The 24,861-nt window shown below is 32.3% G+C and overlaps 1 protein-coding gene across 3 annotated transcripts in view; it reads left to right on the top strand.

The window, feature by feature from the left end:
- The window catches only part of LOC130900481 (semaphorin-2A), a 1,226,238-nt gene that overhangs the window by 1,081,312 nt on the left and 120,065 nt on the right, over positions 1 to 24,861 (top strand). For all 3 annotated transcript variants that reach the window (XM_057811123.1, XM_057811122.1, XM_057811124.1), the window contains one exon: positions 24,371 to 24,433. In XM_057811123.1, the coding sequence (XP_057667106.1) occupies positions 24,371 to 24,433 (63 nt within the window). The remainder of the gene's footprint in view (positions 1 to 24,370; positions 24,434 to 24,861) is intronic.

The raw sequence follows: 24,861 nt of genomic DNA, 5'->3' as shown, positions 1-24,861 counted from the left end.
CTTTATTGCTAATATGTTTTATCATTATTTCTTCTCTTTTTTACTACTTGCCGAATTGTTCGATTATGGTAGTTTTATTGACGACATAAATATACTATTTCCAATTTTATATTTATATCTGTACTTGTATACGAATATTTTGTAAATAAAATCTTCACTTGAATGCGCATAATACCCTTACAATATGTTATTAAAAAGAAGTGTAGTTTCTAGCACATAAAAGTTAAATATTTATAAATTAATATCGGGGTTGTAATGCTTTATAATATCAATTACAATAAACGGTTGTAAATGATTATTTGTCACACGACACAAATCACTTTGGTCCCAAACGTTGATCTTGTCTGAGTAATTGTTGCAGTTGCTTCAATTCTTTTATTTAATTCCGGAATGTCAGTTGGTTGTGGTGGTACATACTATTGGGGGATCTGATGAGCGAGTAGAGCATGCAAAACAATCTCTGTCAATAGGCCCGTTGCGACCAATTCATCTGACGGATACCTTTAACGAGTATATGGTTGTGCCAGTCAGGTGGTGCACTGGATCTTACTAAAAATGAAATTCAATTCTTTCAACTGAGGAAAGAGCTATTGTTGTAGTGTATCAAGGTGAGAAGTACCAGTTACAGCTGCTTCACCAAAAAAGACCCATAAACTTATATGTCACAAAAAACACTAATTTTAGGGGTTTTTCATTCTCGTGAGGATTTTCTGAGTCCCAGATGCGGACACATGAGTATGTTCACTTATGTGAAATTTCGATTCATGACTGAAGACAATGACCGTTAAAATCTTCATCGTCATAAAAAAACATTTCAATGACGAGTTGGCAGGTATCCTATGGTCTGTAGACTTTAGACCTTGTAACAACTGCCAAAGATAAGGAGGTAATCAGAAATCACAAATTCAAAACCAGCTTTTCGAACTGACTTCTGTAACCTACGAGTAAGCAAATCTCTCACTCGTTTGACGGTCTCTTCACTAAATTTTGGTCGTCCCGTTCTCTTCACAATTTTCTCCTATTACTATCTTCAAACTGATGATAACATTTACGGATCTCATCATCATTACAGATTCGGCTTTTGCAAACTGTGAAACGAAAACGCTTCCTGTTGACCATTCGCTATCTTTTTCTTTGCCGCTTTATAGTGGTTTGCGGCGATAACATTGCGTGTATATCCGCTCTTGTAATAACAAACAAAACTGCTTAAGTTGCTCTTGCGTTTCTCATATATATCCTTATATATACATGACTGTAAGTTGAATATATTAAATCTTACAATTTGTTCACACCCCGATAATCATTCATAAATATCCGTTATATTCATTATGCCTCTTCCTGGAGCCGTAGTATAACACCAAATTAAATCATAGATTTGAAGGTTTTGCATCTTTGTTTAGGTTATTGATAACAACTAGTGCTTTAAAATGTCATCTTTAAAATTAGTATAGAAAAAATTGGTAATGGAAACTATGTCCTATTCAATAAATAATTTTAAGTCATTCAAATACGTTTGTGCTGTCTGAGAAATATAATTTTCCCTGTAAGTTGATGGCTTCACGAATAATTTTCTATTGCTTAAATATTTCTTATCAATATCTAGATATTAAAAAACCATTTTCTATGTCAAAAACACTAATAATTACTACTTTTCATCTCCAACATTATTTATAATTTTTTTAATTTGAAAAAATAATCTGTTCTTTGAAGGAGATAAAAACTACTTCCATGGATTTTACCACGATGAATATTGAATTACATATCCTCCGAAGAATGTAATGTTTACCAACCTTTTTGTCGATATCGAAATCCCTAATGTATCGAAATTGCAAGGAGATTTATTGATAATAAAGAAAAAACAAAGGCAAATATTATATTGATTTACTGACACATTTCAATGCAAAGCTTAAAAAAAATACACTTATTTGTTGAGAAAAATGTTTTGTACCATTACTGCGTTATGATTTATTATCTTCGTCACTTTTACCTGATCCAGCTCCTTCCAATCACTTTATGTTCCAAAATTAAAAGGCTTGTAAATATTAGAGAATTAGAACAAATCATGAGTGACTTATTATTTTAGTATTCTTAAATCTAAAACATCAGAAAAATGTAAAATTAATATTTACATGAGTCTTTTTGTAATAATTATGTCGCTGTTTACATAGGACAGACATATCAAAATTTAGAAAATAGATTAAAAGGTCATCAATATGATAAAACAAATAAAATAAACAATAAACCATTTTATTCAAAAACTTCAAAAATTGTTAAAATTAAGTCAATACAAAAAACAGTTGAATTCATAGAATATAAGAAATACATCATTTAAAAAAAGATCTCAATAAATTATAATTATTTACTGACATTTCAATTTTGACAATTATATAAAACAGATTATACTTTGAAATTTTTGTGATGGGTGATCTATAAATTCTAGTTAATGTCAGATGATATGTCGATAATGTCAGAAGGAAGATCCTATTTTCTATAAAAAAACACGTAAAATTCTGCATACCGTCCTGCAAATGTTTGCGTGTATACGCTTCAACTTCGAGAAGTGTGATTGATATGCTACTACACGTGCTAAATGCCTCGTCCTTTTGTATCCTTATTGCTCTATTTCTCATCTCTACCTTTCAGTCAACAGGACAAGCAGTCATAAAATTCTTACGCTATTGCTTAAAGTACATTTTTGTATTTGAATGGAAATCTGAAATAGCCAAGGGCGGAATATTTCTTGTGTTGTCCTTTAAAATGGAACTTTTTTCCTTGGGGAGCTTACCAGGAAATGGCTTGAGAATATCATGGGTATTGAATAACCAAACAAAAAAACGTTTTATACTGTGACAATTCAAATGTTTCCATTTCTACTTCACTACTTACTTACGTCCGCCTTCATATTTGAGGTATTGATATGTTCTGAAAAATATTTAAAAAATTATTAAATGATTATAAAAATACGGATTTTGTCACAAACCAGAGATTATCAAAAGTATTCAAATTCAATAAAAGTGTTTCTACAATATCCCAAGAATACATTAATAGTGTCATGAAGGTTTTTAACAAAGAATTAATTTGTAGCAGTACTACTCTAATACTAAAACTAGACTTAACAACGTATTTGAACGATTAATCCAATTTGCTCATATTCTTAGAGAAAAATTACTAATGAAAGATTCTTAAGAAACTACCATTGATATTTATTATTCCGTCATGTAGAGAAGTTTTTTACTAAAATCTAAACAATTCATGGACTTGAAAAAATCAATATCCATTTATCATATACTAAATTTAAATACAAATCAAGAACAGCATTTGAAGGAGAAATATGATATATGAAAGCTGTGTGCAAGATGGGTGTCACATGTTTCTATTGACTGTTTAGCAATGTTTCACAAAAATAAAACCGATTTTTTTGGCCGTTCCATAACCATGGATGAAACGTGGGTCCATCACTTCACATACAATACAAAAGAACAATCAAGATAATGGACTGAAAAGGGAGAACAAGCTCCAAAGAAGGCAAAACCGTTCCATCTGAAGGCAAGATCATAGCGTTGTTTTTTTGAGATGCAATCGCTAAAAGTAATGAATTAAATTTTGAATTGCTACCTCATGCTCGCTATTCGGCAGATTTAGTCCGCTCGGATTATTTTCTGTTCCCAGACCTGAAAAAATGGTTCGGTGGATAACCGTGTGTCAAACACAAGGATTGTTTTGTCATTGTAGATATTATATTGATGATATTCTATTTATAATGAAAATGTAACTGCAAAACGAAATGAACAATTTGAAAATTTCAACTTCTACGACTTCATGGCTTCTCAAAACTTCACGAGTGTCCAGAGAAAAGCTATAAAATAATTTAAAGCTAAATTTGTCGCAAAATCTGTTTTTGAAACACGGTGCCTTGCGGACGAGGCAATAAAATTTTAGGAAAACCCGGCTGTTGGCTCGGCAATTGATATTTGAGATCCATTACAAACCCCAGCACTAGACCAATGTAGCAATTTTCATTGTGCACAAATTAAATTGTAATTGCCTATAAATTTAGAACAATTGTACCTGAAAATTTCGTAATAACGTGAACAATAGTACAGGAAGGGAATCCTTCGGATTAATTAGTTAATAAATGGCGGATCTCCGACAAAATACCCAGAGATAACTGGTGGAAAGTCGGCTTATTGATGATTTGGTGTTAAAATGTGTTTTATGGTCAGAGGGATTTGGGGAACAGGAACCGTAAAAGAAGCTTTTGTTACGAGAAAACGAGAGTCTTAATTAGTCGAGCTACAAAGTTTAATTTAAATTTCGTCACGACATTCTCAGATGCTTCCTTTTGCATCTCCCTTGATTCCAATTCTTTATAAAGAACCATCTGGAATTTCATACAGTTTAATGAATAAATCCGTTTTACATTGTAAATAATGATAGTACTAGTACTAATATAATTATTAGTAATATAATCTCTAGCTTTTATTTATTAATATTCTCGTAACCGTCACATTTCCAGTTATACACTACTGTTAGTCAAAACATATGCTTTTGTTTCATAAATCCTGATCATTCCAATTTATTTAATCGTTTTGAAATTGGAGAAATTTAATCTGGGAAATTCTATTCACATTGCTACGTGTAAGTCAAGCTATTTACAGCACGTTGAAATATAAAGGACACTACATCAAACTCGAAACGACAATTCATGAATGTTGTTTCAATATTTCTTCAGTGAATGATCATTCTTCACCATGACAGTGTTCGAAGAGTCGCGTATTTTCTCGACGAAAATCTGATTCGCCCACGTCTCGAAGTTACAGAGTTCTTTATCCTTGTTGTTCTTTTAAACATATACTGATCAAAATTGAATTTTTCCCATTCTTTTTCAAATTTTTATAGGTTGTGGTGTAATATGTGTCACCTAATGAACGTTAAAAAAATTAGATTCGAACAAGAAAAACGATGCACTTAATATCACGATTAACCGACATTAACCTAATCTAACTACTTCACTCTCCCCTATTCCCAATGGGTCTCATAAGAAATTATAGTTAATGCGCTCTTCGTTATTGTGTCTAATAACTATTAAACTGGGCTTCTATCACTATCACTTTCGAAACAAGTTCAAAAGGCTTGGTGCACGTATCTTGTGTGAGTCTTCATTATCAAGAAGTTTCATTGTTTATGTGGTTATGGAGTCATTCTTCGTGCTTTCTTCTTTATCTCTTCTTTGGCGTCAACTGTTGGGATGGATTAACTTCGTTTTAATCTAGTGTGGCTTGCATTCTTATCAAATTATTTTGAAATAATCGGTAATAATTATATTGGTCGGTAGGATTCTACTTTGTGCAATGGTTCTCCTTCTTTAGGTATCATAATTACTTTAGCTGTTTTATTGGTATGTACCGGTACTTGAATATTTCATTTATGAGGCTCGTGAGTTGCACAATGGTCTTTTTTGGTAATTGTTTGTATCCTACCCTATCCGTTTCGTATCCTAGGGCCTTCTTGGAAATAATGCTGTTCTTAATAATTTTTATCATCTCCTTGGGTGTAGTAAGCTTTTTTCTTGGCCTTAGCTAAGTTCTGTGTCGTCAACGTCACTATCGCTTTTATCATTATGTTTCATGTGAACAGTTTGGACGATATTCTTTAATTATGAGGAAAAAGCATTTGCTTTTTGTTAGTCATTACTTACACAGACACATTTTCCATTCAATTGGGTGAAATCTGATGAATTGCATTCTTTTTATACATTTCTACAGTGATTAAACCACTGAGTGTTTGATCATCTTTTACCTCGCTTAAATAATGGTTTAGACAGGGATTTGTTTTTTCTTTGTTTTATCTTACTTGCTGGATGAGGTTGTTTGTTATTATTTTTTGTAGTTCTGGTCTTCTGCCACGTTTTTCTGGCTTTCCTTTTTCTTCGAATTAGTTCTCTGATTCCTTTGATGTAGTTGTGACCTGTATAGATCACTGCTACGTCACTACTGGTATAATTGTGAAGGAAAATGGAAACCAAGAACTTCGTCTGTATTGCGTCGATAAGCTTACAATAGAGTATCGTTGGGGAAATCTGGAAAACATCAAATATCAATGCTATCCATGCTAAAACCTCTACGACAGAGCTTTCAGAAAAAGTTTAAATTAAAGATGCGTTTTTCGTTTGCGATTTTCAAAATATATCCAGAACCCGCATTAACAAACTGGATAAGAAAATATAAATAAATAAGAGTATTACATTGGTCGATTGCATAGTAAGAACTATGAAACAAAAACATCTATAACGGCATAATTAAGAGTATAACATTCAGAAGGAAAATTTGCCTCCCACTAGGGTTGGAAATGTGATATTTTGAATAGTTACACAAAAATATCTGGTACATTACAAGAGCTATAAGAAAAATAAGGGATAATTAATAAGGTTCAACAAAACATAGTTACGATCAACACTGTAAACTTGTGGCAAAGATCTAACAGCCATTATTTGCAGCCATATATGCATTCCAATCAATAGAGAAATATTCTGAGTTGAGGAAATGTCCAAGGAGACTCATTTTGTTGCTGAAAAATATTAGAATCTGGGTTGGTATGAATAATATCTATCTAACTAATTCATGATATTATTATTTATTTCAATTTCTAACTCAAAGGTGATGATTAGAAATATCATATGCTTATACTAATATTTTCCTTCGCAATAAGGGATAGTGTTTGTATTGAAATGTACACATGTTGAAAATAATTCAAACGTTCCAATAGAACAAAAACAATTATTGTGTATATTTTCCTCTTGCCCTTTTTCCAACGATCCCTTTATTCAGTAAATATTAGATATATGTATATATTTTTTTATTCATGTTGGAAAATGTAGCATAAATTAAATAAGGGATTAGCATAGCCTGAAGCAGTTAAATCACTGTTATTGTTTCATACGTTCGAAATGTAAATTGGACACCCCGAGGGGGTTTTCATTGTTTATTCGTCAATTATTGCTACAAATCGGACAAATAAACACAAATTATTCGATCCCAGGACGAACGTGGCAAAAACGAATGGTGCGGATCACTAAATAGTTGATTTGTTGCTAAAAAGCATATATTTGTTATCGACATCGACATGAAAAAATTATTCGACTATGATTAAACAATAAATTAAGCAAAATTTGCATATTAACGATGATTTCTAATTCAATTTTTGCAGTAATTTCTCTGGAAATATCATGAAATATAGATTAATGTTTAGTATACAATGGATAAAATAAGTAAATGAATATCCTAAATTGGATGAATAGATGAGAAATCTTTATTAAAGCTTAATAATGTCGACATTTTTTATATTTACAGTATTTTTAGTCTAACAAAGTGAGAATGAATCTAGCGCCCATAGTAGAATAAATATAAAAATTTTGTAGGACCAACTGGAAAAAGGAATGACAAGTTGTACTAGCAGTAACTATAAAAATATATTGAAATGTAATCGCGAACAATTGGGTCATAAATTCAAACATGTATTGTGTAACTGTTATGAATAATTGGAAAAGATATTTCCATAGGTAAAAGCACCAAGAATTGAACGTTGAAAACAATATTATGGTGGTGAAGTGGAATGAAGTGAAAGCTTAAACAACAAAGGCGTTATTAATATCAGAGTACCTGAGAAATGTAATTTAGCGGAATAAATATATTACTACCAGGAGCAAATTCAGAATATACCAGACCTGTGTAAGACCAGTAATGACATACGCGATAGAGACTAGACCAGAGTACACCAAAACTAAGCGGCTTTTAAGAACTACTGAAAGGCGAACGCTGAGATCAATAGTCGGACAAACATTAATTGACCACAAAAGAAATGATGAAATAAGAGAGACATTTGACAACCAGGTTGTCGTGAGATGGGAGAGAAATCGGCGAAAGGAATGGAGAGACTACGTGGACACAATGTCAGATGACCGGTTGGCAAAGATTGCAAAAAAAGAAAAAACCAAATACATCCCGACCACCAGGACGACCACCTACAAGATGGTATGAAAGCTGGTCCTCATCACCCCAGGTAACCATTGATGCAAACACAGGACGATGAAGAAGATTATGGTGGTGTTTATAAACCACAAACGCATTATTTTGTTTCTAATAAAGAAATTCCGTCTAAAGATATTTGTTGAATCAAATCTAATGGAGTGAAACGTGGAACCTTGTACAGACAATTATATTAACACATGACTAAAGCATAACACGCAAAATGATTTTGCTTCCGTAAAATTATAGAATGTCGAAATTTATATCGTACCCCTTTTGACGCGGTTTGAGCAAAATAAATTGGATTTATTGCTTTGTTTATAACTGAGCATGAAACCTGGATCAATCACTACACTACTGACATGAAAAAACAATCGAACATTGGATCGCAAAGAAGAACCTGCTCCGAAAGTCAAAGACGGTTTCATCCAAAAAAGTGATGGCGACTTTTTCTTGTATACTGAGATTAAAACTGAATCTGTGGGAGAGATCATATGCGTAGGTCCATTTTAAGGAGAAAGATGAGCATAGCTGGAAAAGGGATTAGACTCTTAAAGAGACTATATTGGAAAATGGAAATAATGGAAACAGACTGTCTTGTTTCTTTATTAGATAGGAAACTTTTTAGACAAATATATATCTACGTTTTTCTATATAAAAATTGTATTTTTTTCGTTCAACATTTTGTACCCACTGTATACTTTTAGAAAGTCGATAAGTGGATACTGTTAATAGAGTACATTCATAATTATTTGATTAATTATTAGACTGTCTCATGAATATTAATTGTACCAATATTATACTAATAAAAAACCGTTTCAAATGCTCTTGCTCAAATTATTTATAGCAAATTCAAATGAAACGCACTAATTCAGTTTAGTAACAATAATTTGTAATGAAGTTTTATTTCAGGACATCGATAGCGGGAAATTTCATTGGTCTATTCCAGGAAATTTACGGTTTATATCGGTAATAAAGCGTTTTAATTGTCATTTATTTTAACGCCCTTAGCACACGTATCGATGATATGATGAGCATGAACAAATTTTGCTGATGTGTCGCAATTTCGACCAATCTATGTGGTGAACGTGGCAAGCATCAAGATAGATTATGCTTACATATAAACAAACCACTACCACGATCACCATATTTTATCTATGATTTCAAGTGTGAATACATTTCTTTACACAAATAAACGAATATTATACAGGGTTTCCAAAACCTCAACAGTGCCCATTGATGAAAAAGTTTCTGTATTATCTAAAGCAAAGCATAAAATATAAATACCATTGGGCATGCCAGACGAGGTACAAAAAAATATGCAAGCTAACGAATAATAAAGTGTAATTTGTTGTATGTAATTGGTAAATTTCGAAACAAACAGTAAAATTATTTCTCAGAAGCAATACCGTTCATATTCGATATTAATTGTTTCTGTGAGCAATCATTGGATCTCCTTGTTCTTACTGTTTCTACATTATTACATTGAGTTCTCCCAATTGTTTATTTTTGCTATATCTCTTCCCTCGTCGCGGTCGTCCTTAATAACCACCCTAAAATATACATAGCTTTGAACTTGTTTCAAGCTCATTGCTTTTTTTTTCATTCATTTGGATTGAAAAACTACTCTTTGCTCTCTTCCTTTGTGGTGTTGTGATTATCAGTCGATTTATCTTCACTGTCTCTGCCGTTTCTATGAAGGCTATATAAACTTCCTTAAGCTCGGTTCCGTTGTTGAAGGAATTACTACATCGTCTGCGTATGCTAGTAGTTGTTTTGTCCTTGTTCTGCTCAAACCGATCTTACCTACTATTCATTCTACGAGTAATACTATATTAACTAGCGTAGGATAACGGATCTCCATAGTTTAATCCTGTGTTGGTCTAAAAACGTTCCTCGGTTTATCTTTATCTTTATCTGTACAAATAATTTCTATTGTTAGTATTGTAAGATTTTTAGCTATTTTTGATTTTTATTTTCCCATTTTTTCCAATAACCACTTGAGAAGGGTCAGTATTTGAAAGTTTAGTTTGAATATAGGTCACCAGATCAAGTTTTGCAACCCATCAACTTCTTTGAAACCGTTCTTCAACTAAATTTAATAGTACGTTCTACCCATTATATTGTTGCTAGCCAGTTTGTACTGCAATCTGATTAGTGATAATTGCAAGTCGTCTTTATCAATGTTTCCTTTGGCCGATATATTCATTGGAACATTAGTAAAAACATTCAAGAATATTACGAGACTGCCAAATATTTTGAAAACTAATGTGTTTATATATTGAAAATAAAACTTCATAGGAGGCTACTGCCAAGCACTCTCTCGGCTTTTCACAGCATTGCGTATATTGTCCGCCGCCGTTTACGTTGCGCGCATTACGCCGTTATAAGCTTTAAGCATGAATTGTCTCTGGTAAACGGTCTTAAGTCTCCTTTGTATTTATTTTATCTTCTAGTTAATCCACATAAGATATGATCCTACAAATATTAAAACATATAGTAGGATATAGAATGATGGTTAGTGTTAATGAAACGTTATTAAAAGTTAACTAGATTCTCATCGACGTTTCAATAATATGAAGAGACTATTTCTGAATATCTTCGGTGATCTAAATGGAATGTATCTACTATTTTATAAATAAGATCATATTGTACATCAAAAACAAAAACACCTACAATTTCAATTACAGTTTTGATTATTGTTGACATAAATGTATATTCCTATATTACAAGTTCTATTTGTATACTGCCTTCTTTGAAGTTGGTTAAGTGGAATACAGATCTTGTTTACCTTGTGTCTTAGACATCCCCCAAGCACTGAAATTAAAATTATGCGATAAAACCAGAGAAATATCATGCTATATGACGATTCTCTGAAATACAGAAATTTAAATAAATAGCTTGGGGGGAGCGACAGTTATAAAATTGTGTTCTGAACGGGATTAGGATTGGATTTTTATTGAAGGGAGCGGTTTAAATTGCCGGGATAATAAAATTGGTTAATCGGGCTCCATTATTGGTATAAAAGATATAACATTATCAAGTGTATTCCAAAAAATGAAAAAAGTGATGATGTTGAACATCTACACAGTAGGTAGTAGTAGTATTTTTCGAACTTTACCAATTATGAAACGTGTATTTTTTGGTATTTTAAATATTGAAAATCGGAGAATCAAATGTATAATAACAATAGAAGTATATAGTGTAATTATATTGAAAAACAATAAATACCTTGTGAATATGGCGATATGAATAGAAATTTGAACAAAGTAAGTTAATTAAGTAAAGCAGAAATTGATGGTAGTGAACAATACAGAGAGATATTCGCGTGCCGTTTTTTTTCCAACCACCGATAGGCTATAAATAAAAGTTCATATAAAACAATTATTTTATTACCAAACGATTGGTTCACCTACATTCACCTACATACAAAACTGACCTTGAAACTTCTGGAAATTCCGTAAACAAAGCAGTAATGGTGAATCTGCGGTTTTCTTTAACTATTCTGTCAACTCGTTGAACCAGGTCATCTGAAACAACAGATTTCCGTCCTTGGCTCCGTTCATCATGCACATCATTACTGCCATCTTTAAACTTTCACTCATGAAGTTTTCCCATACACACGACTCATTCTCCGATGGATTTCTGCAGCCCTAGGCGAAAACAAATCACACTTCGCAATTCACACTTTCTTGGAAGGTATTTTTTCACATAAAAGCCGAGCACAAGGGGGTAAACTCCATTACTCTCGAGTGATGCCTGCTGTGTGGAGATGCCTGTGAAAACCTTGAACTTCTGCAGCTTGCAGTATTCGGGAAAGACGTACCTTGGTAGCTGATTCCATAGACTTGCATTTCTTCAAAGGAATGAGTTCTGGGCGTCTGCAGAAATTGTATTCTTGTTTGTTCACGGCAATCTAGTAATCTCAAAAATTAGATGCTGAGACTTTTCATAAATTAAATATTAATGTAAAGTAAGGTGTGTAAGTGATGGTGAATAGTTAGTGTTTAAATGAATAAATTACGTAAGAAGACATATCCTGTGTATAAATTTATCCCACCGGCTTTGTGATTAAATAATGTTTATATGAGTAATAACATCACATTATAGATAACTGACATTTGTCAATCCATCCGCTTATCCAACTCTTTATCTTTATGGAGAATATACCATGGTTTCTTCTCCATTTCAAAGATAAGATGTTGGGGAAGTGCGGCACGTCATTAGAAAAGCATTTCTATGAAGTTATTAGACATAATGATCATTATTATTGATATTTAAACTATCTGTCCAAAAAAGTATCAAATAATTCACAGTTAAAACAGACCAGATGCCAAGAGAGTTAGAAATAAGTATAATTGTACCTAAACCAATAGTTTCTTCCACTAGTCCAGTATAGAATCGATCGATAAACCTTCTGTTGCTAGTTGGTACAAATAACTGCAATTTTTAGGCCGCATATCCTTTAAAAAAGATCTAAAGTATGAATACAAATCAGGATTTAAAGTTAAACCTTAGCTTGTTAACTAGAAAATTGAGTAGGCGCTATTGCATTAGAGTTGATTAGTGTCGATCATTATTATTCTACCCAAGGAAGTGTGTTGGGTCCTTCGTTGTTTATAATTTACATTTACTCTCCGAAACTAACATACTGCGGTAGGACATTATAATTAACGTCCTTTCTAACGTGAAAATGTTTGAATTGCTTCCTGAATTTGGATAAAATTAGTTATATTTTATGAATTTCAACTTTAATATAATCTATAATAGTTACTTGGTGATATCTCAGAAATTATCAGTAGTGAAATAGTTATCCTTAATAATGTTGCTTTTAACACAGGCAAGTTGATAAAGTTTGACTTTGAAATTCCATCGCTAATAACATCTCATCAATTATGGTATAATTATACTTAGAAAATATCTATGCAATACGTCATTGAACGCAAAAGTTTTCCGGTGACAGCTTACTTGTCAAAGTGTTTGTTCTCATTGAAACGAACAATCCTCTGTTGAAATCTCCTCACGCATAGTCAAACCATTGGTTCCAAAGAGTCTCTTGTGGTCTGGAAATTACATCGTATTTCACACTATCTAATTTTTCTAGGTGTTCTATAAGTTTTGTAGTAATTGTTTAACTGAATGAGGCTGTTGATGGATAATACCAGAATTCAACTGGATCCTTTCTCTTCCGCTTTATCCTTCACTGCTAGCAATTATGAAATTTATCGCGCGAGTCTGCATTCCTCGTTCTCTACTTTTGTGCTTGTTTGTTGAAACATTCTACAATTCATGAATGAAAGGTATATTGGTTTTATAAAATTCTTTTTTCGGGATCTTATGCTCAATCTTTGATTCGTACTGAATCATTTCTAAGTCACAGTCTTCTAAACTGGTTTATCTATACATTCTTGCAAAGGCTTTCCAAGTTTTACTCGTTCTCTTTCGGAAATACAAGTATCATTACAATGAATATGAACTTACAAGTATCTTCAACAAATCAGGTACTTATAAACCGACATCAATTTGGTTACATCTGAATAAAGAGATGGGTTGGATAGCTGCTACATTAGTACCAAGCTTAGGTAGTCGAAAAAACTACTCATACGCGTAAGTTGGTACGGTTGCGTTTTAGTTATCAAAATTTGTTTCATAGACTCATACATCTCATAGAATATTTGCCAAGATAGAAATAATTCTGATTCTGCTTAATTTTCACTCGATTCGTGTTGAATACGGACAAAACCATAAATTTTTGCAAAAGTATGAAAATATTTGATGTGTGACACAATTATCAAACGTTATTTTATTCCCAATGAACGTTATCCAAAATAATAAAGTCTTGCAACTGAATTAATTTGTTGGTTCAAAAATAGATTTTTTTTTTCAAAAATAAATACGAAATGTGACATTGGGTAAAGAACGAAAAAATACTTACTTGAAATATTTAAACATGAAGGGGACGGGAGCCGTTTGGCGTAATTTGTTTTTTGGTGTGATTCTTCACTGGAAAAAAAGACATTCTTTTCCATCAGCTTTGATATACATCAGACATACCCTCTCTGCATTATTTAGTAACCCGAGGAACTTTACCCCCTAAAAGTGCGAAACATCCCCGTAATGGTCGGGCCCAACACACAAATTTGTACCAAGTTTTACAATTACGACAGAAACTTTTGTAGTTAGTGTTGAACAGACTCTTTATTAACGTTGTACAAGAAACAACTCCTTTTAGACAACGCGCTTTTAATGACCGATTTTTTTCTGATTCTTTTTTTAGTCGGAACTTATTTTTCAACTATGCAAACAAGTCTTAAGGGTGAAAGTTGACAGGAAGTATAATAATAAATTTTCTGGGTTGGCCGGAACCTTAGAACATCCTTAAACTTAATTCAAATATTAAGTATAATAGCTATTTATGAAAATTAAATCTTATTATCATTGTTTTCATTTCTATAAACGAGAAGTAACAAGGGACATTAAAGTAGCCATCAAGTGCCTGGATAGGAAGTTTTTGGAAACATGTTTTATTCACTATTGGGTAAAAAGCATATATATATATATATATATATATATATATATATATATATATATATATATAAGCGGTTTTTTATTAGGAACGTGGCAACGAAACACCAAAGTGTACTAATTCTAATACTATTGTATTCCAAGCTTTCTTATACCTTTGTATTTATTATCAGGGAATTAATTAGTTGAGAATTGCGGTGTTTTAAATTTTGTTGTTTCTTTTAAAAATCATTAAATTCCTCGAATTTAGACAGTTTTCACATCATTTATTTCGTTCTTTCAGACGACTGTTGCACAATAATTTATATTTTGGCAGTTATATAGTGACTAATGACTGTTTATTTTAATAAACAAACGACTATTAAGTATAAGACCACATAAACTCTCCAAGTGGAAGCTTTTAAGCTGATAATTTACCAGTAGTTGCATACTGAATACACTGTTTACACAACCACTACACAAACACTCACAATTACACTGACTGACAGGCGTTTCGATAACTAAGTTAGTCTCTGAAGACGATAACTTGGTTATCGAAACGCGCGTCGGACAGTGTAATTGTGAGTGTTGATGTAGTGGTGGTGTAAACAGTATGTTCAGCATGAATATCACCAACGGATCCAGAAATTCCTACTTACTAGTGGTTGCAGTTTCGGCTTTTTGATAATTGCTGAAGCAGAAGTAATATTTGAAACACTTCCAGCTTAAAAACATCTACTTAAAATGTTCGCTTCTAAAGAAATTGAGAAACATAATAAAAACAAAAACATGTTATGCTCAGCTTCATGTATGAGGTGTTTTTGTTTCCAAAATTTCGGTCTAATGTTTACAATATGTTGATGTTACCAAAAAAAAACATATTGAAATTATTATATAGATTATCAGTCTGGCGTAAAAAGTTCAATATTCGTCAATGATTGAATTTTTATAATAGTCAATTGCCTTATAATAATTATAATTACGGCATATTGGAAAAACTGAAGTTTTAAATGAAGAACAAAACAAGGATTATCGAAGGCAAAATCAAACGTTGATTTCGAATATTTTCCTTTAATTTGGAAATTGAAACAAAAAAAGAAAATAGAATTGCTGGACTTACGATGATAAATACCAAGATTGATGAGAATGCGCCGATCCGATAGATTTTTCATTCGTACAAACAGAATCAATATAAATTATTCAGGAAAAACTCTCAAAAGTCTCTAAGTATGATTATAAATCTGAAAGGACCTGAAGGATTGTGAGAATCGAAATATAATAATATCGTTATCGAGAAAAAGCTAACAATCCACAATTATGGTTTCAATTTCCTATTCCTCACCTACTCTTCTTTGTAAAACAGTTCATTAAAAGCTATAATGAGTAATGAATTAAATTGTCATTAATCTATATACACCCTGTTCAGATTGGAACTCGGCAACAAAAGTTTTTTTTTCTTTGACTTTCTTCAACTAACTTTGAACAAATTTTTATTGTTTGATGTAGTCAGAATAACTTTAATATCTAAAATCTGAAATTAACTGTGGTTTTTATACATGTACGTATTCTTGATTTCGAAAATCGCTAACTTCAAAATGTTGGCTTATAAATTGTTGGGTAGGTTTCCTTACTTCCAGAATCTCTAAAAAGGAAAGAAATAAATTATCAAAGGTTAAAACGCTCGGGATTGTTATTGGCGGCAGCAATCGGCAATTCTGGCTCAAATGACAGCCGGCGTATACGTAAATTTAACGTGTCTCAAACTAATTAAAGTAGTTAATTCGCCTTTCCGGAACAAATGGTCGCCATTATTCGTCTTCTGTTCCACGGGTAAACGTGAAACGAGATGCTCCCGTGGGTTTACACACTTTACTGCTTCAAGAGACTTTCTATTGTTTCGAAACGGCGACGGGGCAACTGTCACCGAGTGCGACAAACTAATATAGCGCATCATTAGCTTCTATTTTTTCTCTCGATGGTAAGGATCAAAAGTCTTATTTTTCTTCTACAAAAAAATTCAATACTTATTGTTGACATTACCTTAACTAGAAGAAAGTAAACATTTGTGAACCTCAAATAAATTTAAATGCTACCGTTTCAAATGTCGTTTTTTGGTGCGGCAACCGTGGATTGTATAGGCCTAACGTTCGCTGTAGGGTATTAGCCCGGTGAGAGTTAATAACCTTCAAATAGATGGGTTGAATTTAAACGAAATTGGAATTTAAAACAGATGCTTAACAAAAATTAAATTTTTCAGTATACTTTACGCATTTACTTAAGCACTACAGAATGTGATTAACAAACTGAATAATGCAATTGAGATAAATGGACACGAATTTTTGAATTTTCCCTTCGCGTATCTTTTATATAAGTTTTTACGTTTAATTTTTGGTGAAAATTTCAAATTTTAAACATGATTCATTTTTTTCTCCGTTGAATAATATTCAAGTTCAAAAAACCATTGACAAATAAAACAACCCGTCAGCTGACCGCATTTACCCACTGGTCTACCAGGGTAGAATATATGACTACGACCCGATCAACTGATCATTTTCCAAACAACAATTAACGTGATCAGGATTGGTTTCCGAATATTTACATGATCGGGTTCCGAAAACTCCTTATGATACTTTTATGTATGTAATTCAGGGTATCTTACAGGTGGGCTGAAAAATCTGTTGGCCAACAACGATAATAGGGATATTGAAATATTTCGATACCATTTTTATGGTTCGATTCATCTTTAGAAGGCCGTTTTAGTTTATATGTTGATTGTGTTTGATTGTGATTTCAATGTGAAATAATAGAGCCATGTTGCATCTCTTATCACATAGCGACGTAAAAATTTGGATTTATAGCAATTGAAAAGCTCCCAACACTGCTCAGAATCATCAATTCGTTCTTGTTTTTGGTTAATTGTAAGATCGCGCGACATCCACTTTGAACACTGCTTTGGTATACCCAAATATTCATTCGCGATATGTACAACACGTTCCTTAGTGTCACAGCTATCTCAATCATTGTCCTTGGTGCTCATTTCGCCTTATTGAAACTTAGCAAACCACAATAATTAATTTTTCTGAGGTAAAGTCCGAATAATGTTTATTAAATCAATCCTTGGCTCCAATACTATTTTTTTGCCAATAATAAATATCATATTAACACACGGAAATTCTTTTTATCCATTTTTTCAAAAACACAAAAGTTACTTTAGTCAAACTGATCTAAACAGCTATAAAATTTATACACTTATCTTTTGAAGGTTGGGCTGATAGAAAATTATATGGATTCAATACTAGGTGTGCCATCTCAATGTCAAACTAAGAACTTTTCAGCTCACTGTGGCTCAAAGGATCTACTACTGTGGCAATTGGGATGCTCAGTGTTTATAGTTGATTAATTAATCTCGCTCACTTCAGACAGTTCACTCACAGGTTTCGTTCTCTATGTAACAGAATTTGCACGTTGCACTATCTCTTATTCAGGTTCATATATACAATAGATCTTCTGTGGTTATAGTGTTCCAGAAGTACGTTTGCATATCTTAACCCCTGTAGACTGTTCCAGCAACTTAGTATTTTCTCTATTTTCCTGTATTTTAATTCACAAAAGGCTTTATCCGCCCCTACTTTTGCAAATCTGTCTGCTACTTCCTTCAGTGTGTCACGTAACCAGTGTTGGACGTTGACTTTTGGTCTAGCTTATGTAACTTGTCCAGGTATTCTCAAACCAGCTACACACTAACAAAAAAATCATTGCAGATGTAAAGAACAAGCCACGTCGATATCACAGACGACATTGATCTGCTAATGAGTGACGCTATGTAATATCAAGTGGAATAGCAAAAGCTCTGCTCACGGCATTTCTTTTCTATTTATTAGGTGTTCGTCTTATTTTGTTATCAGATTTTTAAAGCAAGTTGCGAATATTTAAAATCATTTCCTACATGTATCTTCATTACTATCACTTATTCCGACCAGTTATTGTAAATACTATGATTTCAAATGTATATATTTGTGTGTGTAATGGACCAGTCCACTAGTTTTTACTGGGCTAGGAAAATCTATCATTCCAAATCGGCGTATTTTTGTGTAGTACTATATTTGCTGTGATTAAATTGTTTCCACCTAACACAAATACAGAAACGAAATAGTTTGATAGAAAATTAAAAGTACTGACAAATGTAAATGTTGTGAAAGGATTGATTATTGGAAAATTTCAACAATGAAAAAATGCCGTGTGTGAAGTTTGGTCATTGAAAAATGTATTTAGATTGGATGGAGCTTCAAAAACAATGTAAATATGTTGAAAAAGTCAGTGAAAAATTCACATGCGAGGGGTTGTATATAACTTTAAAAGCAATTATATTGACACATTTGATCCGACTGGATCAAATATTTTGGCGAATTGAGGTATTTATTGATAATATTTGAATATAGATAAAAGTCAACGTAGCTATGAAAAATATATATTTTGGTAGGTAGTATAGTGGAATACTCGATTTAAAACTCTTTTTAGAAATGGAATATCTACTTTGAAAGCAGCATATACTTAAATACACTATAATATAACATTATTTTGGTTTTTATTTTGACACGTTAACATAATCGTTTTAGAACTAGAAACGGCCATTATATTGTGGATTGAAGTCTATGTAATTGATGTAGCCGATAAATTTAAGCAAGGGATAACTTGTAACCCTCTAGCAAACATTGAAAAAATACCCTGATTATATTTGTTCCTCGAAACTTGACGATCATGTATTTGGGATCATATACTTAACATCAGAGTAATTAAATTACTTTGCATTTTCTGATTTACTCAAGTTATGATCATGTAGTCATTATTATACTTATTGTTCTATAGGACGAGCTATAAGTTTTTGCACTTTCCAAATTGCAATAAAAAGAGTAAAGTACATTGTACTCAAACAAATCTTTACTACCGAATACTAACAAGACATGATTAACAGATTGTTAGAGATGTAAAATATTTGATTTGATGCTGGGTTTTATCGATTTTTCCTTTTGAAATATAACTATGTTATATATTTCGGTTTGCAAATTCAAGTGTAAAATAAATACGCAACCTTATATAAAGTCTTGAAAAATATTTATGAGGCATCTTTCCACGAGGAAGCTCCTCAGATTTTGCACAGACATTTACGTTACAACTTAATTTATTAAAATTTTCAACAAAGAGTATTTCCAATTGTTTGTACCTTCGACCTCACCAAAATATTTCGAAGTAAATAATTTTTTGAAGGCCTTATTAAAATGAATTGGGGTTGAATTTCTAAAATTTCCGCAAGAATTTCTTTCTAATCCAAAAGAATTCTCTAGTCAATCCTGATTTAAACGAAATTGAAATTTATCGTGATTTTCCAACCATTTATAAAATGCATGGTATGGTATGGTTTATACATTTTTCCATGTATATCACTGTTCCATAGTTCTGTTTTACCTCCATTAATTTGATTACCATTATACAGGGAGTTTCTATATTCGACCGACAACGCTCTACCACAGAGAAATCTCAATAAATGATTCATTTTGATATAGGAATACGAACCCTTACGGGATCTAGCTGCTGAGATATAGGGTGTTCAAAATTTTAAATTAAAATCAAAAATTTCCCAAATATCAAGAACGCCTTTTACTTTTTTTTCAAATTTGGTGACCAATATGCTCCTTAATAAAGTAATATTTTGACATAAACAAACTTTGGAAAAATTTTACCATTAGCGCACTGTTAGGGTTAGTTGTCACTTTTAATCCCCTATTTTTTATGCCATTGGAGCAAATTCTTTTTGGTGTTGTTTGTTTTAAATTGCTTGATTATTTTTAGTTAAAAAACTAATAACCTTTTATGGAGCTAAAATGAACGTTCTGGTAAAAATTTGCCTATATGATTCAACATTTTATTTATTCAAAAAATTGCAATTGCTTATCTGTGTCCATGAATGCGTTAAAGTCGTTAAGGTGACAAGAATTTAACAAATCAAATAAACCACTGTTTGTTTGTATAAATTTTGCAGCAAGCGTTGCTTCTAGAGACTAAAGCTTGAAATCTATTTGTAAGTATATAGAGTAGCTGTAAGAGAACGACTGGAGACTTGCAGGCATATTTTACCTTCATTTTTTGAAAGTTTCATGGGAATGTATGCTCTTCCGTAAGTTTAGGGCAAAATCTACTAGCTCTTTCCAACACTGTGAAGTAATATATATTTTAATTAGGGAAATGTAACTCGCACACTATTCATTTATTTAAATTGTTCAGGCCTGTTTCCAACGTTGACATCTGAAAATATTAGTAACAACTTCGCCTCTAAATGGTTATAGGAAAAAAAATAGTAGCACAAAATATAAAAAAGATAATATCGTCAAAGTTGTGCGGTGCGTTTCCGACATATGGTGCAATTTCTTGATCAACGTTCTCCTTTGAATGAGTGTTATTCTTAGTTTATTCACTAGATTCTAATTTCAAGAAAACCCCATAAAAGGGTAGTAGGTCTGCGTGGAGGCCATAGAATGTCTCTTTCGCACGAGATCAATTTGTTTGACAACATTTCTTTAACCAGTATCTTTAGATGTGTTGTTATATTCTTTCAATCCCTGCAGTAAATGTATCTTGAAGATATACAATTTTAAGTCCAACTTTAATATCTGAAGTTGTTCGGATCTGAACACTTACGCGTAGATAATCTTGGATCATTCTGCGCAGACTCGTTGACTTGCCCTATAATCTCTTCGCTTCTCCTGATTCCTGGCCGTTCTATTTGTTTTTTAGTAAAAGTCGGTTGATTCAAAGTTTTACACTTGGACACTAAATATTATTGTATAATCGTTTATAATATGATAGGATTAGACGCGATAAATGACGTAAGAATCATTGTATGTATTTGTAAAATTCTTCCGTCAAGCAACTCATTATGACTTTATAAATTAGACCGATTACAACAATTTTTGGTTCAACTTGTATTAAGAATATGTCATATTCATCAAATATATCTTGCTCCCGTGTGCAAATCGAAGTAAAACTAATTGTGGACAGAACAACTGCGAATAGTTGAACCTTATTACTGGTCTAATACAAATTTCATATTTATCAGCGCACGAGCAGGGGATGTGTTTATACTATCCTGAATATGGACTATGGCGTATAAATGAAGCTCCATGTGCAGCTTTAATTAAGATATGAGTAAAGCGTTTAGTAAAGGAAAGACTGGTTCAACGTGCAACCATAAGCAAAAGTTCATTCTAGATCCGAAGTCACTATTGAGAGTGTTATGCAGTCTGTTCGAGAAAATCCAAGATACTCGCAAGATACCGATATCACGACGAAGTTTGTAACTTTAGTAATTTTAACTTTAATCTTGAACTGCGTCCTTACAATCTGCAAATAACAATTGGAAGAATGTGACTTTGGGAAAAGCTCGCTTTTGCTATTGAAATGCTTAATCGATATTCCAATTTTGTCTGGAAATGTAAGAAGTTCATATTCAAGTACCAGACACCACTGCATAGTTTTAAAGTCACAGTATGGGCAGCAATCTCAATCAGAGGTATTATTACTCCTTTTTCTTGGATAATGCGCGGGGTAAACCGTCGTTAATATCGAACGCTACGTTGCGATGTTAGTTACATGTCGAATGACTATCCATGATAGTTGTGAAACAGATGTTATCAGACAGATAGACTGTTTTGGAAAAGAGGTGATATATTATTGCCCCATCGTAGTCCAGATTCGATGCTTCTTGACTTTTTTTGTGGGGATACGTAAAACAAATAGTATAGAGTAATTATTCGTGAAACATCGAAACAACATTTGATACTAAGCCCCGCCCAAGCACTTCTAAAATTCTTATGCCCCCTATGTAACATAAACATAATTTTTAATTTTGAAAAAATAGCATTGTTCAATTAAGAAACTTTAACCATGGGTTTTAGGATGAAATCAATAGGAAATTGTTAACGAGACAAAGTTAGTGAATTTTTTAGAACATATAAAGAAAAACTAAAATTCAAATTCGAAATAATTTTGTTGAAGATTTTTTCTAAAATAATTCAATATTTTAAATTTAGTGAGATCCTTACTCTTTATGCTTGCTGCATAGAGATTTGGGTTCCAATTTGGTTAGCTTCGGTCTCAAGTCATCCCGTTATTTTATATCCAGACGATTTTTTTTCCTCTGCATATTTAATACATCAAACAAATCCACTAAAATTGACTGCAAAATCCATGTTGTAGAATTAATTTGTTTTAAATCCGGAAAATCTTTCAAATGAATGACAAGTAGAAAAAAATAAAGAGATTTTTAGGAATGAAAAAATAACAAAATATAACCCACTTAAATTAATAGCAGAATCTTTGTTTACCCCATGAAATTATAACATTATTTTAAAAAAAGCCGTGAGCAGCAGAGCTCCATCACGAAAGTCGAATTTTTCGTCGAATGAAGAATTTAACTAATACACAAACACATCTTTCCATAAAACGAATTTCTTGGAAATGATATCAATTCTCAATCTTATTTCTTTATATGGAAAATTTGCTATTCCTCAATAACTTTTCATTTCACAAGTTAACTCTCTCTCTCTCTCGAATGAAAATTCATAATTTCAATAGACGCGGTGGTCTCGAACCCTCTTGTTCAATTCCAATTGACTACAAAGAAAAAATTGTCATACTGACAAGAAATTTCGAAAATGGGAAGTGAAAAAAATCACCCTAGCAACGATCATACTCGTATTATTTATTAAATAGGAGGCGGTCCAGTTCAACAATTACAACGATCAAAATGATTTCGGGCGTTTTGTGCTAGAAGAACTGAAGAAGAAAACTTTGAACTTGAGAAAGACAATTCTTCAACACACCCCTACTTGCATGCGAAGTTCAAACTCTCTAGTTAAACTTTTTCTGGCCAAAAAATAAGAAAATATAACAAAAATGACCATAAAATGGAGAGGGGTAGAGATGAAGTTTCGATCTTAGACAGGAAATCATCTCGCAACTAATTGAACCTACATTTCATTTTTCAGTCGCTTTTCGTTTGACCTGCAGAGGTGAGCAAAGTTCAAAAACCACTTTTTTTGCACTACGACCCCTCGAAATATTCATTTGTTTTCAACCAAACTCTAATAACATCAATCCGCCGCCAAAAAAGCCATGTATGCTAATTTTGAACCAAATCGGACCCATAGCAATTGCTCGAGAGACGAAAATAAGAATTGTAGCATATATATATATATATATATATATATATATATATATATATATATATATATATATATATATATATAAACTACAGACATTAGAAAAACCATCATAATCGTGTTCAGGAGGTCTCAAAACATGGAAAAATTTATGTGCCCCCCATTTTTCTTCTAGTCATGCCTACCGTAATAGTCTAATTTTTCCTTGAAAAATTCGACTAAAAAAGGCTAAATTAATCAACTGATCCGTGACGTTTGAGATTGTATTGTACTTAAAGAGCAGAAAAGTTAAACACGTGCCGAGCCCATTTTCCAATTTTTGCAATAAAATTGCCCCCTTCCCGTGAGGTATGGGCCCCATATTGGAAAACACGAGTTTGGATGGTGTTATTTGTAAAAATTAAACTTCACAAATCCATAGTTTCATTTTAACTATATATTTTGTATTTATTTTTTAATATCTTTTTGAAATATGATATGCACATTCTATTGCGTCACCCGTGTTTAATGGAAACAATTTATACCTACCTTTAACTCATGTGGTTATTGAAGTGCAAGAGATAGTTTTTCAATAATATGCTATTCTTCGAATTACGTGACATTGACCAATATCTGTTTTTGTTTCAGAGAGATGCTCTCAATTTGGAACCTACCAATGTGGCTAGTTGTGTATCTAAAGGAAAATCAGAGGTGAGTTTACCATACTTTCAATACCTTATATTAACAAAAAACATTTGAGATTTTTATCAGCGTTTCGAACGTCGCGTTCTGGGATCGATGGAACTTTCAAATTTGAAACTCAACCCATAAAAACCTTTTATTTTTATTGTTTCAGTTTAGTGCGTTTATTGTTTTTTGTGTTTAAAGACCTTTTTTATGTATGTTCTTAACTACAGTGAATTTGATCCGGATTATTTCAGAACATGATTGAGATAGCTCGAAATTTCCAAAAAACAATTGTCAAACCAGATATGCTGTACATAAAAATGTTTTTCGAGACATTCAAACTAACTATGATACTAAATTAGTTTTCACAGAAATAAAAATTTGGTTAAACACAATGTGATTAATCAATCTATATTTATTTGATCGTTCTTTTGGAATCCGTTGACTATGTA

The sequence above is a fragment of the Diorhabda carinulata genome, chromosome X, assembly GCF_026250575.1.
Source record: "Diorhabda carinulata isolate Delta chromosome X, icDioCari1.1, whole genome shotgun sequence".
Lineage (NCBI taxonomy): Eukaryota > Metazoa > Arthropoda > Insecta > Coleoptera > Chrysomelidae > Diorhabda > Diorhabda carinulata.
Note: the sequence above shows the minus strand (reverse complement) of the source record. Positions and strands in the feature narration are given on the sequence as shown.